The 22,138-nt window shown below is 43.1% G+C and overlaps 3 protein-coding genes across 9 annotated transcripts in view; 2 read left to right on the forward strand and 1 right to left on the reverse strand.

Annotated features, from left to right (window-relative positions):
- The window catches only part of ank1a (ankyrin 1, erythrocytic a), a 114,770-nt gene extending 110,752 nt beyond the window's left edge, over nt 1–4,018 (forward strand). For all 6 annotated transcript variants that reach the window (XM_042101853.1, XM_042101852.1, XM_042101851.1 and 3 more), the window contains one exon: nt 2,971–4,018. In XM_042101853.1, the coding sequence (XP_041957787.1) occupies nt 2,971–3,006 (36 nt within the window). In that variant the 3' untranslated portion in view covers nt 3,007–4,018. The remainder of the gene's footprint in view (nt 1–2,970) is intronic.
- Nucleotides 4,019–8,408: 4,390 nt separating this feature from the next.
- Nucleotides 8,409–15,378, forward strand: LOC121716019 (tripartite motif-containing protein 16-like). 2 transcript variants are annotated; one of them, XM_042102146.1, is made up of 7 exons: nt 8,409–9,428; nt 9,699–10,352; nt 11,134–11,229; nt 12,010–12,243; nt 13,215–13,374; nt 14,031–14,084; nt 14,237–15,378. In XM_042102146.1, the coding sequence occupies exons 2-7, from the start codon at nt 9,759–9,761 to the stop codon at nt 14,785–14,787; spliced, it is 1,689 nt and encodes a 562-aa protein (XP_041958080.1). In that variant the 5' UTR covers nt 8,409–9,428; nt 9,699–9,758; the 3' UTR covers nt 14,788–15,378. The 2 variants fall into 2 exon arrangements, with proteins under 2 accessions (XP_041958080.1, XP_041958079.1); XM_042102145.1 differs by having other exon boundaries at nt 8,409–9,191.
- A 2,585-nt stretch (nt 15,379–17,963) lies between these two features.
- spaw (southpaw) lies at nt 17,964–20,006 on the reverse strand. Its single transcript, XM_042101634.1, has 4 exons — nt 19,772–20,006; nt 18,779–19,099; nt 18,294–18,706; nt 17,964–18,116 (listed from the first exon to the last, which is right to left on the reverse strand). The coding sequence occupies exons 1-4, from the start codon at nt 20,004–20,006 to the stop codon at nt 17,964–17,966; spliced, it is 1,122 nt and encodes a 373-aa protein (XP_041957568.1).
- Between the last annotated feature and the right edge of the window lie 2,132 nt (nt 20,007–22,138).

Here is a 22,138-nt window from a genome sequence, read left to right on the forward strand (position 1 = left end):
GTAAAGTTTAATGTTTTAAAATAAACTCACCAATAAAAGGTAGTTTGGGGCTGAAAGTGATCACGACCACTTGTGGCTACACACAGGCATTAGATAATCATGAGAAAAATTATGAACTGAACTTGAAGTTTGTGATATTAATATAGTGAGTGAAGGTGAGGGGGTAATTCCCCCCTTCCCCTTCCCCCATTCCCCACTTCTCAAACCTGCTAATTAATGCTATGCTTTGTTTTCACACTACAGCTGTGAGAAGAAAAATGTGTACTGTACTCGGTCGCAGGTGGAGTGATTGCCGATTAGCGGGTTGGCTTCATTCACACATCGGACCTTATAATTTAATTACCACTAGAAACCTGGGTTTCTCTTTTTGTGTGAATGGGGCTTTAGTCAAGAGGTAAACAGGTGAGCCAAAGGATTGAGAAGAGGGTCAGAGAGGTCTCGTGTTTCCTCACTTTGTCTTCACAGGTAGACCCTTTAAGGTTTTTCAGAGAAACCTTAAAAGGTCTACATAGCGTACAAACTATAGCCACTGTGGCTTCTTCAGAAGATCCCATCATTGCTTAGATGATGTCACTTAAATTAGGTGTTTCTGATTGGAAACGTATGGCATGTTTAAGCAAGTTAAATGTTCACATTCTGTTTGACATTTGTGTTGGAAAAACACGTATGTATAGAGGATCTTTTTTTCTCCAGTGCTCTACCACTTTCACAACACTGTACATTGGTATTTTCATAATATTGCAAGGGGCATTCTACTGATTTCATGCCAAATTAACTGTTCTTTGGAGGAGGGTTGGACAGTTACTAAAGGCATTTCACAGCTCAACTGCACTCTCAAGTAAATTAAGTTTATTTTGAATGACTTTCTGCATTGTAGTCATAACATAAAAAATATGTAATACCGTCTGCCTTGGTCTGAGTTGGTTTAGTGATTAGCTGCATTGAAGGATTAAACAAATAATATGACTGATTAAAGTGGGATAGTTTGAGCTTTATGCATTGCCATCTATTTTTTCCATTTTGCCCAACCCTCAGTGTCTCAGAATGTGCCTTGTACTGATGTATGAAAATAGCAGATGACTTTTCAATGCAGTGTAAGACCATGCCAAAACACATTGCAAAAAAGTCTCTGCACATTATAAGTTGAAAAGGGCTTGTGGTGTGTCTATGTTACGTAATGTGTATGTTAAAGTAACATAAACTGTGAGTAAGTATGACTTAATAGAACTTAGTATTTTGGGCTATAGTTTCAGATTTCATTTATTGACATGGGTTAACGACGACATAGAAACAGAAAAGATACATTTATATGAATATTAATTATGTAACTATATTGTCTGGGCTGTGTTAGCTCTCAGTCTATTATCATTTTGTGGTCCTGCAGTTTAATCTTGATGTTCCTGTAGTCAGAAGTCACAGCTTGTATCTCACTTGTGATTTAAGTGATGAGCTGTCCGTAGCTGTTGCTATGTCCATTAATTGAATGTTAAAATGTTAACATGAAATAATAACAATACATTGAGATACTGTTTACTACTATATTAATTACATATAACATATCCTGAAGTGCACTAATGAGATGTACATGAAATTTTAAATTGTATTATATACTATTTTGTATTGGCAGCTTGACTCCTGAAAGCCAGAGATGTAAAAGTCAAGCTTCAGAAAGTAAAAGTCCTACCATGTATTCTTTCTACCTGTGCATTTATCACAGGTGATTTCACTAGTTAGCTCATCTACACTCTTAAAACAAATGTGTTGGAGACAATACAAACTGTGTTGTCCCTCTCTGGACACAGAGATGTGTTCAAAAACATTGGAAGGTGTGTTGTTTTCAACATATTCGTTTTAAGAGTGTACCTGGCTCAGGAGCTGTGCCAATTAATAATCAGCTGGTTTAGTAAATGGTTGAAGTAAATATGTGGCAGGACTTTTACTTGCTGAAAGCTAACTGATGTAGTTTAGGCTTGTGCCTTCAATTCAGTTCAATTTTCCTAATTTTCTGACGGTGCAGGCAATTCATCAGAAAGGGCATGAAAGCATGTGTAGCTGATTGAGCTGCACAAACATCTGGTGTACACTATACACTTTGTCACCACCTGATGTCCTCTCTCTCTTTCTAATTGTACCTACATAATATAGCTGCACTACACCCTCTTATGAAACCAGTGTCAGAAGAGGTATGGATGTGATCTTGGCTAACACATCTACAGTCCTTTTATTGTGGTGTATGAACAATCAAGAAGTCACAGATATACAGATGTCAGTTGTGTGCAGGGGAATGTGTGTGTGTGTGTGTGTGTGTGTGTGTGTGTGTGTGTGTGTGAGTGTGTGTGTGTTTGTGTGTGTGTGTGTGTGTATGGTTGGGGAGTGAAGCCTGTGCAGCTGTTCCAGCAAAGTCAGCTGCAGATAAAAGGACGACCAACTGGCTTTTATTGTCTTGAGCACTAATATGTGTGTGTGTGTGTGTGTGTGTGTGTTTTGTCTGTATGTGTATTTATACAGCACCATGCCATTGTGCGGTATGAACAGTGTGCATTTCTGCAGTACTTATTTTTGTGTTTGGTTTGTTGCATGTTCAGTGTCTTGCTTGCCCCCCTTCTTTGTTTTACTAGAACATATATCATCAACCACATTGTCATCCTCATTCCTGCTTGTCTGTCTCAAGATTGAGCCAGTCTCCTGCCTGTCAACCACCAATTACCTATAGCCCCTCCCTCAGACTGTCAGTCATTTGCCAATGGCGAGTTGCCAACCATGTGCTGCCTGTCAATCTTGTGATGGCTCCTCCCCCATGCTAGTGTCTGCCAATACAATGGAGGTGAACACAGGGAAAGTAGCAGAAACATGGACAGTCTGACCTTGAAGGCCCTGACCGAACACTAGTTTAACATTACTGGAGGATATCTTTGGACTCGATGACTCTTATTCTCTGACTTGTTTACTTGTCCTTCCCTCCTTCCACAGGATCTGCCCCCTAACCCCTCCTACACAGACACATGATAAACACTGATGTGGCGAGAAGAGTGGTGAGAGGCCAGTCACCCGAAACAACCACCCGTCTCCATGACGACAACATCAACAACAAACAACAACAACAACAACAAAAATAACAACTACTGCAACCATGTCCACCATCACTACAGACACCCTCTGGAGTCGTGGAGGAGCCATTTTCCTATGTTATTGTTTTTTAAAGAAGCGAGAGATGAGGACAGACATAGCTAGATGAGGCATGTTTTCATAGAAAACCAAATCTAAAAACAAACTAAAGCAAAAAAATAAGAGAAAAAAAAAACACAAGCTTCCTGTTCCTCTCTGAGCATGCCAAGAGCTGCGCATGGCCTGCCTGCTGACTCAGCACCTACTGCAAAGGATCATGGGACTCTGGGTGGGGCAGCAGTTGTTGGGGTGCCCTGCCCGGTGATGGATCTGTATGATGCAACTTTTGAAAAGGGGACACGTTTCCCCCTCACAGACAAGCATTCAAATACTACACACACATCCATAGACACCCAAAGACACATATACACTGATACTCACAAGCACCCAGACAAACACACTCACACATCCACAAATCCACAGTCAATCATTAACATGTGCATACAAAGTTTTAGTCTTCCAGTACATAATATATGCACCCAAAAGCTAGATGAATGGTGAATGTATGTACATGTATGGGTGTGGATGTCTGTGTGTGTGTGTGTGTGTGTGTGTGTATAGAAGTATGTTTGTGTGTGTGTGTGTGTGTGTGTGTGTGTATGTTATGTCACGCAACTATGCTATGACGACCACGCTGCTGTCTTGAATACCCCAAATCGCTCCTCTCTCTGTTATAATGTTGGGTTCAGTAGAAACATACAATATCTTGTTGCTAATATTATTATTACTCTTATTATTCTGAGGTATTATTGATATTCTGTAGAGATTGCTCTTTGTGGGAATGAGAACTAAATCTACTTTGTTGTGTTGTTCTGCCTGTTTTAAATGTCAAACATTCTGTCTGGAAACTCTTCTTTTTGAGTATGTCATGTTTCTGTTCTCTTCCCCTCTCTCTCTATCTCTCTCTCTCTCTCTCTCTCTCTCTGTCTCTCTCTATATACAGTATATATATATATATATTTCTGAAGCAGTCAGATGAGATGTGTGTTGCAGCTCTTTGTCTTTATGGGAAAGGGGTTCCCCTAGGCAACACCTCCAGCCTATCCATGTTGCTTAACATCCACTACCCACCTATTAGATGAGATGAGGGTTTCAGTTTCGTTATAAGGGCACAAGTCAAGATCTTCCTCATCAGCTATTCACAATATCACATATGTGTGTATTGTTCATGCAGGCCCACACACACTGGATTTATACTTTTCACAACTGCTAAATACTCCAACAAACATTCATGTAGCTTTTTTGACCAAACAGGGGACTGCACTGGACATAACTACATAAGTACACACACATAAACATACTTGAATGTACCATGTCAGATGCCCAGGAAAATGGCCTAATACCAGTAGCAGTTTCGTCTTCCATGATCATGGGGCTTTTAGTTACACACACATAACACTACACATCTGTGCCTCACTCAAGCCCATTTCTGTGGGAAATGTAGCACAGACAGAAGTATCACTGTGTCACCATCTTGTAGCTACTCAGCATTCTTGCTCTTTTAGCTTGACCTGTGTTTACCTGAGTGGAAGAGGACCTAAGTGTCTGTGTGTGTGTTTTCTGTCCGTGGTTCTGTTTCTCCGTGTGTTTGTGGTATAGATCAGTAACAGTAGATTTCCAGACACGCACCTTGAGAAGCAAAGCAATAACACACACACACATACATACACACTTGATAATCTGACTTGACAAGAAGAAATAATTTATTTTTTGTATTGGTCCCCTGCACAATACAGATAGTAACACATTACAGAGACTGCACACAAACACACACACATACACACACACACACACACACACACACACACACACCTCCTCCTGTCTTTGACCATACTCTTCCCCTGCCCTTATCTATCTCTTTATCTTGATCTCCTTCCCTCTCTTGTTGTCCTCCACCCACTAATCACTGTGATCATCCTGACCCTCGTACTGTGCACTGCCTCGCAGCCTCTCAGCTCTTCCCTCCACAGTCTGATAGCACATTCTGGAATACATCTCCACCTCACCCTCCACAGTCTGATAGCACATTCTGGAATACATCTCCACCTCACCCTCCACAGTCTAATAGCACATTCTGGAATACATCTCCACCTCACCCTCCACAGTCTAATAGCACATTCTGGAATACATCTCCACCTCACCCTCCACAGTCTAATAGCACATTCTGGAATACATCTCCACACCGAATGCCTCATCAAGTGATGCATGCTGTCAATTCTGTCATGATGATACCCACATTATGAGTATATTTGGAAAGCCATATTTGATCCCTGATCAGCTTTAATGTGAGTCCCACCTGTAACTCCTGCATACAACTATTGAGACATCCTGAACAGATCTTAAAGCCAGAGTTCTTAAAACCTTTTAGTGTTCAAAGCAATTTCACTCAGACCTTAGTGGTACAGCAATAACTCCACAGAAAGACAGGTGACTTCATCATCTAGTTGTTTGTCAGTTATTGACATACCTACATACGTGTGTGTGGTATATGTGCATGTTTGTGTGTGTGTGTGTGTGAGAGAGAGAGAGAGAGAAAGAGGGAGTATTTAGTTAAACAGACTTGAAATAAACAACATAGTTCTCATTCTCCCATCATATCAGTCTAGCAAAATGTGAAAAAACGTGTGATGCGTAATGAATTTGAACTAGTGTGGTTTCTATGGAAACAATAGGTTCACCTCAGACCCATATCTCCCACCACCACCCACCCACCAACAAACACACATACACACACCCCAAACTGGTGTGTGTGTAGCTGGGAGGGGTGATGTCCTAGGCTGTGTGTATGTTTGTGTGTGTGTGTGTGTGTGTGTGTGTGTGTGTGTGTGTGTGTCAGAGAGAGAGAGAGAAGTTAGAAGAGGAGAAATGTGAGGGGTCACTCAAAGAACTCTCATTCTTATGCAAATAACCCCAAATGTATGCATGGCAGGAATTGTAGCACCTCTTTATAAACAAAATATGATGTCAGAGCCTGTGGACCAGCATATGCACAAACAAGACATATGATCCCACAGGATTACTCTGTGTGTGTTTGTGTGTGTCTATGTCCGTGTGTATATGTGTGGTGTGTGTGTGTGTGTGTGAGAGAGTTCAATGTTTCATGTCCTTCTGTTGCTCCCATTACATTGTAAATACATATGGCACCATTGTGTCATTTATACACACACACACACACACACATACTGTACATACATACACATACAAGCATACATACAGTATACATACATAAATACATTCAGAATGTATGCTGCATATGCAGACATTAAAATACACGCGTCCACTTGGTATATGGTAGATGTTACATTGTAGCATATAGCGGTTCTTTCTCTGATGTGCTTAGATTTAATCTGTCTCCCACTTCCATTCTCCGAGGGAAATAGACCAGGGAAAGAGTGTATGAGTGGAAGTGAAAGAGAGCTATATGAGAGAGCATGCAACTTTGTTTTCATGATTTGTATTCATCCATCTTGAGTTTTGGACCTGTCATTCTTACAATGTAGCAGTTTCCTATGGGGGATCATGTCATCTGAGTTCTCTAACCCTGCCACCCCCCTCTACCAAACAGACAGTGGAATGGTCCATAGCTTGCTCAAAAGGCAGCCTCTGCAGTCAAGTCCATATTGAAGCAAAAAAAATGGGGGGGGGGGGGGGGGGGGCACTTCTGGCAAGTGGATATCAACAGGAACCACTGGAAAATGATGATATGAAATGTGGCTGACACTAGTGGAGACATATAATCCCATAGAGTGGACTGAAGACATCATTAACGCAATAGCATATTAATCAACCATTATGGAATGCAAACTGCGCACATGCACAGAAACATGTTTTTAATATTAATACATATACAGAAATATATGAAAAAATATACAAATATATATTTACTTAGAATGCTATGCACTTGCTAATGGGATCCACCCCACCCTGTCCGGGGTTGTAGTCATGTTATGGATGTACTGATAGCATCTTAGCAACCACCAGACTGCTGGGGAATGCCTGCTGCCGTGGAAACGGACCCACGGCTTGTTAACCTCTTTCTCCTGTGTTTTTTTATTGCTATGGAGATGGCAATATATGGAAAAAAATACAATCCTTTCAGCACTGCTGTGAGGGACATGTATGACCCTGTACACCAGCTCAAACATTTACAACATTAATAAAGAAAATAAATATCCACAGATATATCTGAGCATTTATCTGTGTCTGTTTGCGAGTATGTCTGGTTGTGTGCAAGGCTTTCAGAAAAAAAGCATCTCCCTCCTCATAAAAATCGTGAGGATTTGCTGTAGTACCTTTAAAGGTTTAACTGACAGACCTTAAGGAAGCCTTTGTTTAGGCAGTAAACTTTGTTTTGTAAAGTGTGTACAGTAATGTGTGTTTGTGTGAATGCCCATGTGTTGGTGCATGTACTCCCCAGATAACACAGTTTGTGTATGAATATACACAATACACAGCCGTTTTGTCCATGTTATACAACATGTAAATTCTATGTACTGCATGAATAGATGACATCAGCAAAGGAGAAATCAAATTGGTTTATTGTAATTATTAACACAAGACACCGACACATACAGATACTAAGTGAAGACAATTTGCAGCTGTGCTTAACTCTCAGAAGAACGTTGGCACTCTGCTGAACATGTGACATTCCTCAGTAAGGCTTCAGTATGGGATGATGTGTGGACGTCCTCCTCCTCCCTTCCAGTCTACTGGTCTTTGCTTTGACATTACAATGCCACTAGAGGGCAGCAGGCCTCACTGACCCTTCCCAGTCCAGCTGGACATTTCTCTATTCTCTGCCATCAACACTGCAGGAACACCTCATACCTTCTGCTCTCTCTCTTGCCCTCTCTCTCTCTAACTGTTTGTGTATTTATTGATTATTGTTAACACATTGAAGCCAATATATGTTGCACTTACTCTACATGAGTTATTATGTCTTTAAAAATCTGAAATGATTTATAAAAATGAAATATGAATGGTTTTGTATTTTTTCCCCCCTCTCCATGTCCCTGTGTCCCTCCCCCACCTTTCTCCTTCTGTCTGGACCCCCCACCTGCATCATTAAAACTCTTTGATGGCTGACGGCTCTTCATGGACTGTGTAGTGAAAGTGCTCTCTGTCCAACAGCTCAGTGCCATAACAGGGCTCCAGCCTCATTTAAACCCCAGAGGTGTCACTCAGGAGAAAGTGTGTGTGTAGTCATTAGTTTGTAAATGTGTATTCCACTGTGTGTATGTGTGTGTGTGTGTGTTTGTGTGTGTGCGCGCCCGCGCGTGTCCAATGTCCAAAGGTAGCACTGTGATCTTGAATACCTCCAGTTTCTTCAGTAATTGTACTTAATACATGTTGTTGGTGTATATGTATATAGCATAATGCTTGGATTAGTCCAGGCTTAGTGCATCCAACATTTTGTGCTTAAATCCCCATTACCTTTGTTTGAGATAATAATACACATAACATGGGGTTTTTATCAGAGTCGCCAACCCAAAAGAAGACACAGTTGTGTATTGTACGGAGATGTGAGACCGCCGGGCGGGGCAGAAAGGCAGGCTTGACAGCATCGGATACATGTTCTACCCGAGCGACCTCCTGGCATTCGACATAAAAGTTAATGGAGCGAAACATGTTGATTGAACCCGGCCATAGCGTAAAGTCAGGATGTAGACGCACTGCACCAGGTCACCTCAAGAAACGTGCACTGTAATTCGCGTACAGCTTTTATGTCCTGTTATTACTGTTTGAAAATGATGGAGAGGCTACAGCTATGTGATTGTCATCGATTGCATCGTATGACGGAATTGAGACGGTTAAGGGATTTGTTTATCCCTTGTCCTTCCCAGCGGGAGCGCGCTGGGCGGGGTCCGTGTGTCCGTGCCGCTGTCACTGCATGGTCTAGTGATCCCTGCAAGTCATCAGTTTTCCGCCGGCGCGAACGATAAGCGCCTGATAACATCAACGGACAAGTGGCGAATCAACACTGCCTTCGCGTCCACAGCTGTATCTCCCTGTTCTACAAGGAAGCGGTATGTAATTAAGCGTGTTAACTTTATGAGGAAACAGTCGACTACAGCCGACTTACAAGCGACACTGCACAGCCTATGGAGCTTCTGTTGTGGTGTGTGATGGACAGGCAGACTGACATGCGCATCCAGCCTGAAGCATTTCGGTTCTGTCACTGGTTGAGAGATGCGAATTTGATGGATGCGAGTACCTTATGCTACATCGTCTACGTAGCCCACTACCTACCAACATACAGACATGTAAGCTCTAGTCAGGGTGCGGTTTTACAGCATTATGTGCATGCAATTAATTATAAACAGCTCTCTTATTTAGTCAGTTTGTGTCTTTGCCCGGTCAGGATGCAGGATATTTGCCGGAGTACATTAAGCTTTACAGCACCTGGTTGAGTTGATGTCAGAGAGGGTGATGTTGCTTTAACAAAACCCCCATATTAAAAAGTCACTCCCCTTGGATGTTGACTCAAAGCTGCTGAGGAAGCCTAACTGCCCGCTCGCTCTCTCCCTCTACAGCCTTTCTCTGTCCTCCTGTCCTCTCTGTTTGAGTGACTGTCCCTGCATTCCACCAAAGAGATGGCGGAGGCCTTGATAGCTGTGGCTCAGGACCAGTTTAGCTGTCCAGTGTGTTTGGACCTGCTGCGGGACCCTGTGACGCTCCCCTGCGGCCACAGCTACTGCACCGGCTGCATCAAGGGCTGCTGGGACCAGGAGGACCAGCGAGGCATCTACAGCTGCCCCCAGTGCCGGCAGACGTTCTCCCCTCGGCCAGTGCTCGGCCGCAACGCTATGCTGGCCGAGGTGGTGGAGAAGCTAAAGCACACGGGCGAGCAGGCCTCGGGCCCTGCGGCGCTGACCGTAGCCGGACCAGGCGACGTGGAGTGCGGCGTGTGCTCCGGCAACAAGCTGAAGGCAGTCAAGTCGTGCCTGGTATGCCTGGACTCCTACTGCCAGAGCCACTTCAGCTGCCACGAGGAGCTGCACGCAGTCAAGAGGCACCAGCTGGTGGACGCCTGCGCCCAGCTGCACGAGAAGATCTGCCACGCACACGACAAGCTGCTGGAGGTGTTCTGCCGCACGGACCAGCAGGTCATCTGCCTGCAGTGTGTCATGGACAAGCACAGTGGACACAAGACTGTGTCGGCCGCCACCGAGAGAGCTGAGAAACAGGTACACTGACTGATTACTGCTTATTTACATATTTATCATATTCATCCTATAGGCTTCATTATCCTACCAAAAGAGATTTCAGTCATCTGGTCACTCAAGGTCACCTGGTCCAAAATAATGTGGCATTCCAAGCATCTTTTATATTCCACTGCAGTTAAAACCCATTAAATGGTTGTTGTTGTTGTTGTTGTAGATGTCGTTTAAGGATGTAGTTGGCCTTTTCTCTTTGATTGGAGATAATGGTCTGAAACCATTCAGAGACCCAACTGGAAAGCCTTGGAACGGGAGCTCATACATAACCATAACCACCCACTGTCACATTCCAAATGACTGGCCACATGATGAATCATGACCTCATTGCATGTGGGGACATTGCTCAACATATTTTCTTGCATATTTCCTTTGCCTTTGAAATGTTAAAGTCTTTGAAGTAGTATTGTTTGGAAAAGTGTGTAGAGCTCTGGAACCTGAAGTGAATGGTCAGATTTCAGCTGTAGTCAGTGATTGTTGTCTGTGTTTGTTTATTAGGTGACCAAGCACTGATACAGGCTCCTTCCCTTGTAAACATGAAGCACATAACAAAGCTTCTTTCCATTGGCATCTGCTATGCATAATACTTATACAATGGGTTGTGATACGCTCTTGTCCTTATAATAGGCCCTTGTATGTTAATGTGCAATTTAATAAAAGGTTGTGCTTAGCACAGGTTTTAAACACAGGCTGTTTTAGTGTGGGCATGTCTGTTCTCTAAAATGCACATGTGTGGTGTGTGGTTTAACAGAAGCAACTTGGGAAGAAGCAGCAGAAGTCCAGACATCACATCAAGGAGCGGGAGGAGAAGGCGGCCGAATTGAGAGATGCCATGAGCTCTCTTAAAGTAAGCAGGAGGAAGGAGGATTCTGCACGCAACATTGTTTTGCACAATGTCAAATTGTCACTGTATGCACAGAGTGAACTCAAAACAAAACTAAACACACTCAACATTAAACTAACTGCACAGGATATAAATATCGACATAATTATTGACTATAATTATAAATGGTTGCGTGCACTCTACCTCTTCAGTGATTGTCAAGTGTGACATGAAGTGTGAAGAGCAAAATAATTACCAGTTTAAAAAGAGATGAATTGGCACGGCATTGCTGTGAGATGCAGTTTATACCTGCCTGATGCAGAGAAAGCTTGTCACTGCAGAATGTGTGATGCAGTCAAGTGGATTTTCATGTCTGGTGTGTATACAGGGTTTAGTGTGTGTGTGTGTGTGTGTGTGTGTGAGAGAGAGAAAGAGAGAGAGAGAGATGCTGTGAAATATGAATACGTTTCTCAGTCCAGCTTTTTGTTATGTTGAAAGAATAGTTCTTTAGTGCAGTGCTTATCTCTCACAGAGAGTGCTGAGCTTCTGTCTGCAGTGTGAGTGTGTGTGTGCGCGCGTGTGTTTCTGATGCAGTAGAACTGAATTCTGATGCAGTAGAACTGAATCGGCACTCTGCAGTGACGCAGACTGAGTTGGGTTCTTGGACACAGCGAGTTCCTTCGCACAGTGTGTTCTTTTGAAGTGAAACTATACTCTCCTCTCCACTCCTTCCCTCTTCTCCCTCTCCTCTCCTTTCAACTCCTCTAACCCTCTTTGGTCCTCTCCTCTCCCCCGGTGACACAGTCCTCCACGGGTACAGCGCTCAGCTTCAGCGAGCGCATCTTCAGCGAGCTGCTGGTGTCCATTGAGAAGCGGCGCTCCAAGCTGGAGGAGGTGATCCTGGCCCAGGAGCGTGCCGAGCTGCAGCGGGCTGCCAGCTTCCTGGAGCGGCTGGAGCAGGAGATCTCCACACTGCGCCAGCGAGAAGCTGAGCTGGAGCAGCTCTCGCACACCGAGGACCACGTCCAGTTCCTCCAGGTATGAGGAGATCACTTAGCCTAGAAATCTAGACGCGCCCCTAGCCGTTCTCCGTTGACTTGTCAGCTCCAGAAATCGAAACTTAATCAGGGCATTGAAATCGTGTATAGAGTCGTTTGGTGGGCTTAACATAATGATTGATGGCAGAGTTGCAACGGTTTGGCTTGAATTCCCTGCTACTTGAAAACAAATATCCTATTGCGTCCTATTGCGTGCAGAGGGAATTTGAAAGACAACTTATTATCCCGCCCCTCAGACTGAGCACTGCGAACGGTGAGTGCCCAGACCCTACATTTTAATGTGAGTCTGGCTCGCCAGGCTAGAGATCACTGGTATTTGCCCTAAGATAAGAATGGTTGGTTTTGTTGTAGTGAGAGTGATGTACACAAAACAACACACATCCAAAATCTCAACCTGGGTGCTGGACCATGGAACAGGCCTAACAATATCAGGACCATGGAACAGGCCTAACAATATCAGTAAATAAAGTCCTCCACACCAGTATTTGCTCTCCCGTCTGCAGTCTGAAGGGTTCACACCCGAAACGTCACGAGTAAAAAAGATAATTAGGAGCAAATACTGATGTGGCCGACTTTATTTACTTTACTTGTTGTTACCTCTTGAACCTTTCCTCCTCCTATCAGTGCTATCAGTCCTATCAGTGCTATCAGTGCTATCAGTCCTATCAGTGCTATCAGTGCTATCAGTGCTATCAGTGTGCTGCTCTTGCCTTTGCCCTTAGTGCAGCTTACTTGAAATAGAAATATTATTCTTGTGTACTTTTAATAATATGTAAAAGTTGTAGTTCATGGTAAGACCTTTCTGAATTCTGAATTCCTTGAATTTCCCCTTGGGATCAATAAAGTATCTATCTATCTATCTATCTATCTATCTATCTGTTTTTTTTTTAATTATTAATTCTTCTGCTTTTTATTTAATTTGCTTATTCTTCATGGTGTTCTTGTTTGTAGAGATTCCAGTCTCTGCGCAGCTGTCCAGTACTTGAGGAATTACCCAGCACAACTATCAGTTCTATGTTGCCTGTTCAGGACCTTTTAAGGGCTGCCAATGATGTGAAAATGAGGACCGAAGATCTGCTGAATAAGCAAATAGACAAGATATCTCTCTATGGTATGCAAAAGAACTCCTCACGGGGACATCGTATATCTTTATAAAACACCATATCCACTGCTCACAAAACTAGCCCTGTGTTGCTAGAATGCTAGTTAGCTTTAAGATGAAGTGGCTTGGGACATTATGGTGTATGTATATATATGATTCTTTCCGTTGATTTGGCTGACACTTATCTAAAGCGACTTACATACGTCAATCATGTAAGCACCAGGGCCACTGCTCCCAGAACATTTGGGACTACTGTATGGCTTGCTTGACTCCTTAACCACTAGGCTATTCATTACATTACATTACATTACATTTAGCAGACACTTTTTGACCAAAGTGACTTACATATGTCAGTTATATTACAAGGGATCACATTGTCCCCAGAGCAACTTGGGGTTAAGTGCCTTGCTCAAGGGCACAACGGTGGATGCCGGGAATTGAACCGACAACTTTCAGGCTACTGCACGCTAGCCCAGCTCCTTAACCACTACACTACCACCGCCCACTATTCATGATAGTTAGATAGATACAAATTAGGTTACAAATTATTTCTTGCTTCCATTCAGTACCAAACAGACTGGAGTGAATGTTATAATAGTATGATATTGAAGTTTGATTTTGAGGAAATGTGTTCCTATATTTGTCATTCATTTTTATCTCTGCAGAGCCTCAGATTGCACCAGCTGCTGAGCCAAAGACCAGAGACGAGTTCTTACAATGTAAGTCGCACCAATCAACTTATCGACATAAATACCTCTAAAAGCCACATAAAACTGGTTTACTCTGACTGCCAATTAGAGTCAATGTTCAATAATAGTGTATGAGTTTGTGTGTAAAATGCTAAGTAAAGGTTTTCTCTGATTTCTACCAGATTTCTGTCAACTGACACTGGATCCCAATACTGCTTTCAAGCGTCTGAACCTGACTGAGGGGAACCTAGAGGCCATATCCACCAACCAGGACCAGGCTCTGCCTGATCACCCTGAGCGCTTCAACCACAGGCCGCAGGTGCTGTGCCGCGAGGCCCTGAGCACTAAGTCCTACTGGGAGTTTGAGTGGATGGGGAAGTGTGGCGTGGAGGCTGTGGTGTCCTACAAGGGCATCAGCAGGAAAGGCCTGGGCAACGAGTGTCTGTTCGGCTTCAACGACCAGTCCTGGTGCTTCATCTGCGCGCCGGCCAGGCACATCTTTTGGCACGACTCGGTGAAAGCCGAGCTGCCGGGGCCGGGCTCCACGAGGGTGGGCGTGTATCTGGACCCACCAGCAGGACTGCTAGCCTTCTACCGCGTCACCGACCCCACAACCTCTGACCCCACAATGACCCTCCTCCACAGGGTCCACACCACCTTCACCCAGCCTCTCTACCCTGGCTTTGGGTTTGGGCTGGGGGCCAGCGTCAGGGTTTGCTGTCTGAAGGACTGAACAAGACTCTGGATGCTCTCACAAATTCCCCTCCAGCAAGCCATTTCTCATGTTTATTCTGCCAAAAAAGCACAGAAGACTGTTGAAGGTTGTGGAGATATTTAGATTACTGTATATAATTATACAAACAAGTAAAACATTTCTTCAAGCTGTGAATGGTGGGGGTTCGGAAAGAGTGCAAACCATTTGCTGCAATAGTTCTGAAACTCTTCGGCAAGGGGTTTAAAACACCAACCAGTTATACTATTTTAGGATGACCAAAGACTCTGTTGGTTGGCTCTAGCACATATGGAAAGCTGTCTCAATGGGAACTCGGTGGTTTTCGCGAAACTGCACAATAGCATAAAGTAAACCAGAATTAAACCTGCACTAAATCTGAACTTTCCCCCAGTACCTGCTGTTCCAGTCTTCTCTGGTTGCCCTTTGATTTGCTGCTCCGGCTGATGGAACCGCTTTAAGATCATCGTGTCCTCATCAGCTGTAAAATGCCTTACCTGTCTCTGGTGCCATGTGTCATTTGTCATGTCATGTCTAATAACTATTTATCCTAACTCACCAGCATTCTGTCACAAACATTTGATGCCAATTAAAAACTGCAATATTTGATATTGTCTGTCTTGCTTAAAGGTGTAGCCTTTGTTAGGATTAAGAATAATATGTTCAAATCCATTGTCTATGCCTATAGACAGGATTCCTATGGTCATGGAAAGCCTCAAGTCATGGAATTGTAAAATCCCATTTTCCAGGCCTGGAGAAATCATAGAATTTAGTAAACGAATTGAAAGTTTTGGAAAAGTCATGAAATTTAATTTTGTCATACCAGGGACATATGTAGGAGGTAGCATAGGCTATATTATGTCACAGACTGCGATCACTTCTTTTCTATTAGACATAGAATGGTGGGGATGTGTGTCGGCAGGGTTTCAGTCCAAATGTTTGAAGTGTATAACTGTTTCAGTGTTTAAGTCAGACTATTGAGTCGTTGGAATAATGGGGTGTTGGAACAATGAGCAGCCCCCACTGAGGTGACTGCCTCGTAGGCTCACAGGTTGTTGAAGGAGAGTGCTTCACCTAGCTAGCTAGTCAAGCTCAGTGATTCTATGCTTTTGTGAGAAGGCACTCTTAAAGCAAGAATTTCCCAGTCACACACAAAATATGACAGCTATTTAAATAATTATGAATAATACTGACCTTACAGTAATACATACCTGGCTCTTATCCAAGAACACTAGTGTGTGCAATGCCACAGTTTGAGAACCAACCAATCTTGTTGTTGAAGTGACATAATCAGCCCCTGTAACGTAACGTGAAAATGTCATGGAAATTTAATTCAAGGTCATTGAAAAGTCATGGAAAGGTTTTGAAATTTTGACAGTGAAAAAGGGTGGGAACCCTGTAGAATACATGTGTAGTCTTCACAACCAATCACAACAGGCACAAACACACACATTCACAGATATTGTACAGTTAACCCTTTTTGCAGTCAAGTTCTCACACTCTCAACTTGCCCTTCTCAGCTTTCTCTTCCTGCCCCCCTCTAAATAAACACAGCCCTGCTCATGGCGTCTCTCATCTCCCACTCCCTCCTCCCCCCACTTTCATTTAGCACTCCCCCCCTCTCTGCTGGCCTTCTGTCTCTCCATCAGCACATCCTGCACTTGGCCCTTGGAGGAAATGGCTGATGAGCACCTCCCGTCAGACATGCTGTATAACTATAAACAGTCTCAAATGAGTTAGGCTTTTGTGTTTGGTGAGCGTGTGTGTGGCGACTGAATGGCTGGTTAGTTCCAATCCACATTTGGTGGCGCTTTTGAGGTTAGAGGAGGGCAGCTCTCCCACACTGCTGTCCTGCCCTGTCCAGCCTCAGACACTGACCAGTTCAACCAGACAGCTCTGTTCAGATCTCTTGTCTGGCTGTCAGGCAATGTGCTTCATCCAGTCAGAGTGTGCCTATCTTACACAAATCCTAGACTACATGGAAGTGTTCTTAGTCAGTGTAACAGAATAATGATTGCCGTTTATTTGACAGTAGACTGAAATGACCTACAGTATACTAGAAAAATAGTTATGTGCTACTGCTGTGCCACCTACTACAGTTGTTTTGTACAATTATTTTGTACAATTGTCTCTGAGATCATTTTTACATTTCACACTATTGATTAAGTGCACTCATTTAGCACTGGTGTGATACAAAATTAACTCAATAACCACAGTTTGAAATTCATAAATATCTTTCTCGGTCAATGTTCAGGGAAAATGCTGAGTAGGCTAATAAGGCTCAAAGTAGATTTTGCTGACATTTAGATACTTTCTTCAAGACAGTTCACTTACAGTAGCCTACAGCTTAATACCTGGGTTTTATGTTTTCTGCAAAGACATTGTATGTTCCACAACATTGCGCATACGTTGATAAGCACCATCAACTCACTGAACTAACCCAAAGTGTTTTTATGGGATAGAACATTTGCTTATGGTGGCATAGACTTATTTTGTATCAGGGAAATTAAGTGTTTTGTTCATTGAAGTGCATTTTGCATTAAAGATTAACGGATGTGTGCAGGTATTTTCTGGACATCTTATTTTCAAAAGAGTGTGAACAATAGCAAAAAAAGACTGTTCAGATATGGATATTTTATCAAAAAGTTTTTGATTACAAACAATGAAACTTAATCACATGAAATGTGTGACTGAAATATATAATACTTTATTATGACAAAATTTTTGCAATACAATATCAGAGCTGTGATAAAGAAGTTCAACCACTCCCTAAAACAGAGCACTGAACCAATGATCAAGTCAGACACATTTAAACATAAAATATTAATACATTGTATTAAATACATAGATTTCTCCAAAAAGCTAACTTGACTTTGTACATTATATTAAAACACAAAATAAAAATATATTACATACACATAGTTGGATCATATCAAAATCTTCAGAAATGTACCAGTGGTCACGTTTTTGTATATTTAAATACAAAGCATATCTAAAATATACATTCAAAATGCTAATAACACATGTCTTCAATACATAGTTCATAATACTTTTTGTCATTTCATTTCATTAGTCATTTGAATCATGTTGTTGTGTCCGCAAAAACAAAATCCTGAAAAAATATCTCAGGCATTTCAAGAGCATATATGGACAAACACAAGCGTGCATGTTTGTTGGCATCACTGGCAGCCACACTCCTCCACCACCATGTCCTCATGATGTCGAAGCACCACACCATCATCCTCGTAATACAGCATAGACAGCGGGCTCAAGCGTGTGGGCACACAAGACGGGCACGTAACCCGCTCAGGGTGGTATAACCTCAGCAAACTCTGGGGAGGGAGAGAAGAGAGAATGTTACTTCATCGCACATGAGGCCGCGTTCTTTACTGAGACACCTACAGTAGTATTCGGTGATGATCTATTAAAGGCCTCCCAACTCAATCAGTACTAACTAATTATCAGCTTGCATAGGTGTTGTGTTATAACAGTTATTTTGTGAGACTCACCTGCATGTATGCATGGTTGGTGGGCTTGAAGCTCTCATCCAGTGGTGAGGGACACTCCCCCTCACAGCGGTAGGCGTTATAGCGCTTTGGATGGACGATCCACTGGTCCCAGCCGATCTGATCAAAGTCCACCCACATGTCGACCCGTTGGCACAGTGGCCTGGCTGGGCTCTCTGCTGTGGCCTGAGTCGGGGTCTCGGGCGTGACCTCAGGTGAGGGGAGGTGCTCGGGCTCCAGCCGGTTCCTCTTGTGTCTCCGGGTCAGCGGGCCCTCCTTTGGGATGACCGGTGGAGTCAGCTGAGGGGTGACGTGTTTGGAGTGCTGTGCCGTCTGCAGTAAACTGGGGACAGGGCTTCGAGTCCGCTGCTCCGAGAACACCACCATCAACACATGCCCGGTCGTCGCGTGGTTGACTCCCGGCCTGTGGTGGGCGAGTCCTGGGCGAGTGGATGTCATGCCCTCTGTTGTGCCCTTTATCTTATCACCACTGCCTTCCTCAGTCCAACCGCTCCCAAGCTCTGCTCCCTCAGTCCAGTGTGGAGCCTGGTCCTGCTGCAGCCAGTACCTGAGCAGGGCACTGACATTGAATACCTGCCACGAGTGCGGCCTGTGCTGGGGTGCGGCGCGGATTCGGCCCAGTAGCAACTCCTGGCCATTGTGGGCATGGAACACATCCAGCAGAACACGTTTGGAGCCAAAGAATTCTGGTACTCGGAGTCGCAGCTCTGCCAGATGCACCATGTCAGTTGGCAGCAAGGACGTAAGGTCAAAGGTAATGCTCCAGTGATCACCAACCTGATAACATCCTGGAATAAAAGATAAAACAGTAAAGCTTTAGACTGCGTGACTATACTGCAAGATGAACCATGCCTATGTAATCCTATTAGTTAAAGCCTTATGGTTTCGATGTTGTTTCGGCAACGTAATTGTACAACTTATTTTGCAAATAGAGCAAATAAGAACGGTCGAATGGCCGTGTTTGCATCTATGGCCACTCACCATATGACAGTTTTACCAATCGTACCAGAACGTTAACCCGCTGGCAAAAGAGGGAATAGAAGAAGGGAAATGTGTATTGTGTCTCCGTTTAGACTTCAACAGACGTCTCCGAGGCTAATACACATGGCTCGAGCACATAAAACGCAGAAACTCTTTCAAGTGAAATCAGCACTCTGTCACTCCCGTGCTCCTGAGATAAGCACTGACAGCGCGCCTGACAGATGCTGCGTGCTCAGAAGACACCCCAGAGCCAACAAAGACAAAAAATAAAACGTGAAACGTTGTTATAAAGCCTACCAATAGTTTCTATTCAAAGTGAAAACTAAAAGTGTAATGTACACTGTGGATGTTAATTTTCACTTTGAATAAAACTCTCGATGTCAGGTAGGCTACTGATAGAAGATGGAAACAAATGGAAAATCAACATTAATAACATACAAGGGATGACTTGGGAAGATATAACAAGAGGAGATTCTCACCTTTTGCTGTTACACTAACAACTGAGTTGGCCTGACGCAGAGGGTTGGCCTCCTCAGTGGTACCTGCAGATTCGTGGTCAGCTGCTCGGTATGACCGATAAAGCTGCATCATGTAGAGCGGAAAGTTGCGCTGGTGGTGTGCGGCTCCACTGAAAGCCAATCTCGGCCCGTCAAGATTCCATTGGACGGATAAACTATTTGCTGGATAAATTCCAGAGTTGCCTATCTTAACCATGCAGCACACCACAGCTAAACGGGCATATAAATCCATAATTTATCAAAACTGTGCGGTTTCTAAAACGACAAACGACTGACGAACAGCACGAATATAGAGTCCGTGCCTCGTTCCTCCGAGAAAGACTGTGTGACAGTGATGTCCGTCTCTGAAGAACTCGCGTGGTGGCCTGACTTTTATAGAGGCCATCTGGCCTGATGACCCTCACGAACCCTCTGATCTCAGGCAGCGCGCAGGCCTGTCAAGTTCACCCTCTCCTCAAAGCAGGAGGTTTATAGGCGCGATGTTTATCCAGTGCTGCACTGGACGTTTGATGACACCAGTTCACAGAACTGTCACTGTCTAATAGCGTGTGTCTGCTGGTAAATAACTCTTGGATAACTCTTTAGCCCACCAGGCACTCTTGAATGTAGTCCTAGTAGTCAAATGGCCACTTTTTTCATGCACATTTTCATGTGCTAGAGGTATAAGTGAAGGATTAAGATGTAGTGCACACATACTGTATTCAGCAATACTGTTTCCGAGTGGATAAAAACACCACATTTTACAATGAGGCTCCTTTAGAACCGACTGAGTGATTTTAGCCTAGGAGCCCAACAGAGATTTTGAAAATTCCCACACAGAGCACAAAAACAGTTTTGATCAACATGCAATCACTACAGGTGAATAGGGTAAAAAATATAACTCATAGATATCACCATGAAACTTGCCCAGTTGTTTACTCACGTAAATACAAATATGTTTTGCATTGCAAGTTTTCAGAAATATCATGTTTAAACATGCAGATTAGGCATTATATGTGTAAAAATATGGTAATTTGATATAATTCCGAAAACAGAAATATGAATGTTGGATAAAGTCAGAAAAAATATTTGTTTTGTTAACATATTAGATCAAAGTTTGGTAAATACATCCATAAAGGGTTATAAAGCATTAATAAAGCCTTGCGATTATTGACATAGTATATTCATACTAGTGTTAATTTCGTCAGAAGAGACGAGAGGAAATATGTTCGTCAACGACCTTTTTTTTCATGACTAAGACAAGACGATGACGAGATGGCAGTAATGTCCTGAAACACTGACTAAGACTATCTTAAGATGCATTATTGTTGACGAAAAAAGACGAGACTAAAATGTTTTGCATGAAATAAAAACTAAGATAAAACTCGTCTACAAAATGAGAAGACCGAATATCTAGCTGTTACGTTTTCAAAATATTCCGAATGAGTTCATACGCAACAGCTTTCCTGTAGGCTAGTCTACGTGCTGTTGCTGCAACCAGAGAATGTCTAATAAGGGGAGAACCTTCACTCTCGGAACTCTTCCGGTGTGGTACTGCATCTAGGGGCGCTCGCGGGCGAGTCCAGAATGAATGGAGGTCTATGGAGCTGTACCCCTCAAAATCCACTTTTCTCGAGATATGCATTTTTTTCAAGTAATTTGAATATTGTATTCGAAAGGGGAGACAAAGACAATACACTTGGTTGAGTATTATATTTTTTAAAGTCACTTAATTGTTTCAAAAAAGCCTTTCAAACGTGTCAATGACGTCATTCATTAGCATGATCATAGCATAGCATAGCATAGCATCAATGCTAGCGTGTTATGGGCAACAACGACCCAACCTGTAAGAAAATGAAAGCACATGACTCCCGGATTATTTCACTTTTGATTGATAATCCATATCCATTTTGCGAAAAATAAAATAAAATCTGAGGATTTCAGTTGTTAAATAGGTGAAAACAATAAATGTAGCCTTGTAGCTCCATAGGACCCCATGTATTTTGGACTCGCCCGCGATCGCCATCTAGGTGAACTCTGGTGAACTGCAGCCAAATTCGGTTTGTATGGGATTAATAGAGAGTGGGGAGGCTCTCCGTAGACGGGCTCTGCTGCAACCCTGTGGCTGCAACACGAAACTACATGGAACAAGAACACTGGAGATTTCTGCCAGAGTTAGCAAGAAGAACGCAGAAGTTGAAGCTTTTCTCATACAAATTAACATCCCCCAGAATGTCCATACGAAAATGTTCATCATGTAATGTCAACTATTTAACTAGTTAGACTGATGATGCAAAGTTTGCTAGCAAGTAAGCTAATATGGAAAGTTCGCAAGCAAGTTAGCTATGG

The sequence above is a fragment of the Alosa sapidissima genome, chromosome 8, assembly GCF_018492685.1.
Source record: "Alosa sapidissima isolate fAloSap1 chromosome 8, fAloSap1.pri, whole genome shotgun sequence".
NCBI lineage: Eukaryota > Metazoa > Chordata > Actinopteri > Clupeiformes > Clupeidae > Alosa > Alosa sapidissima.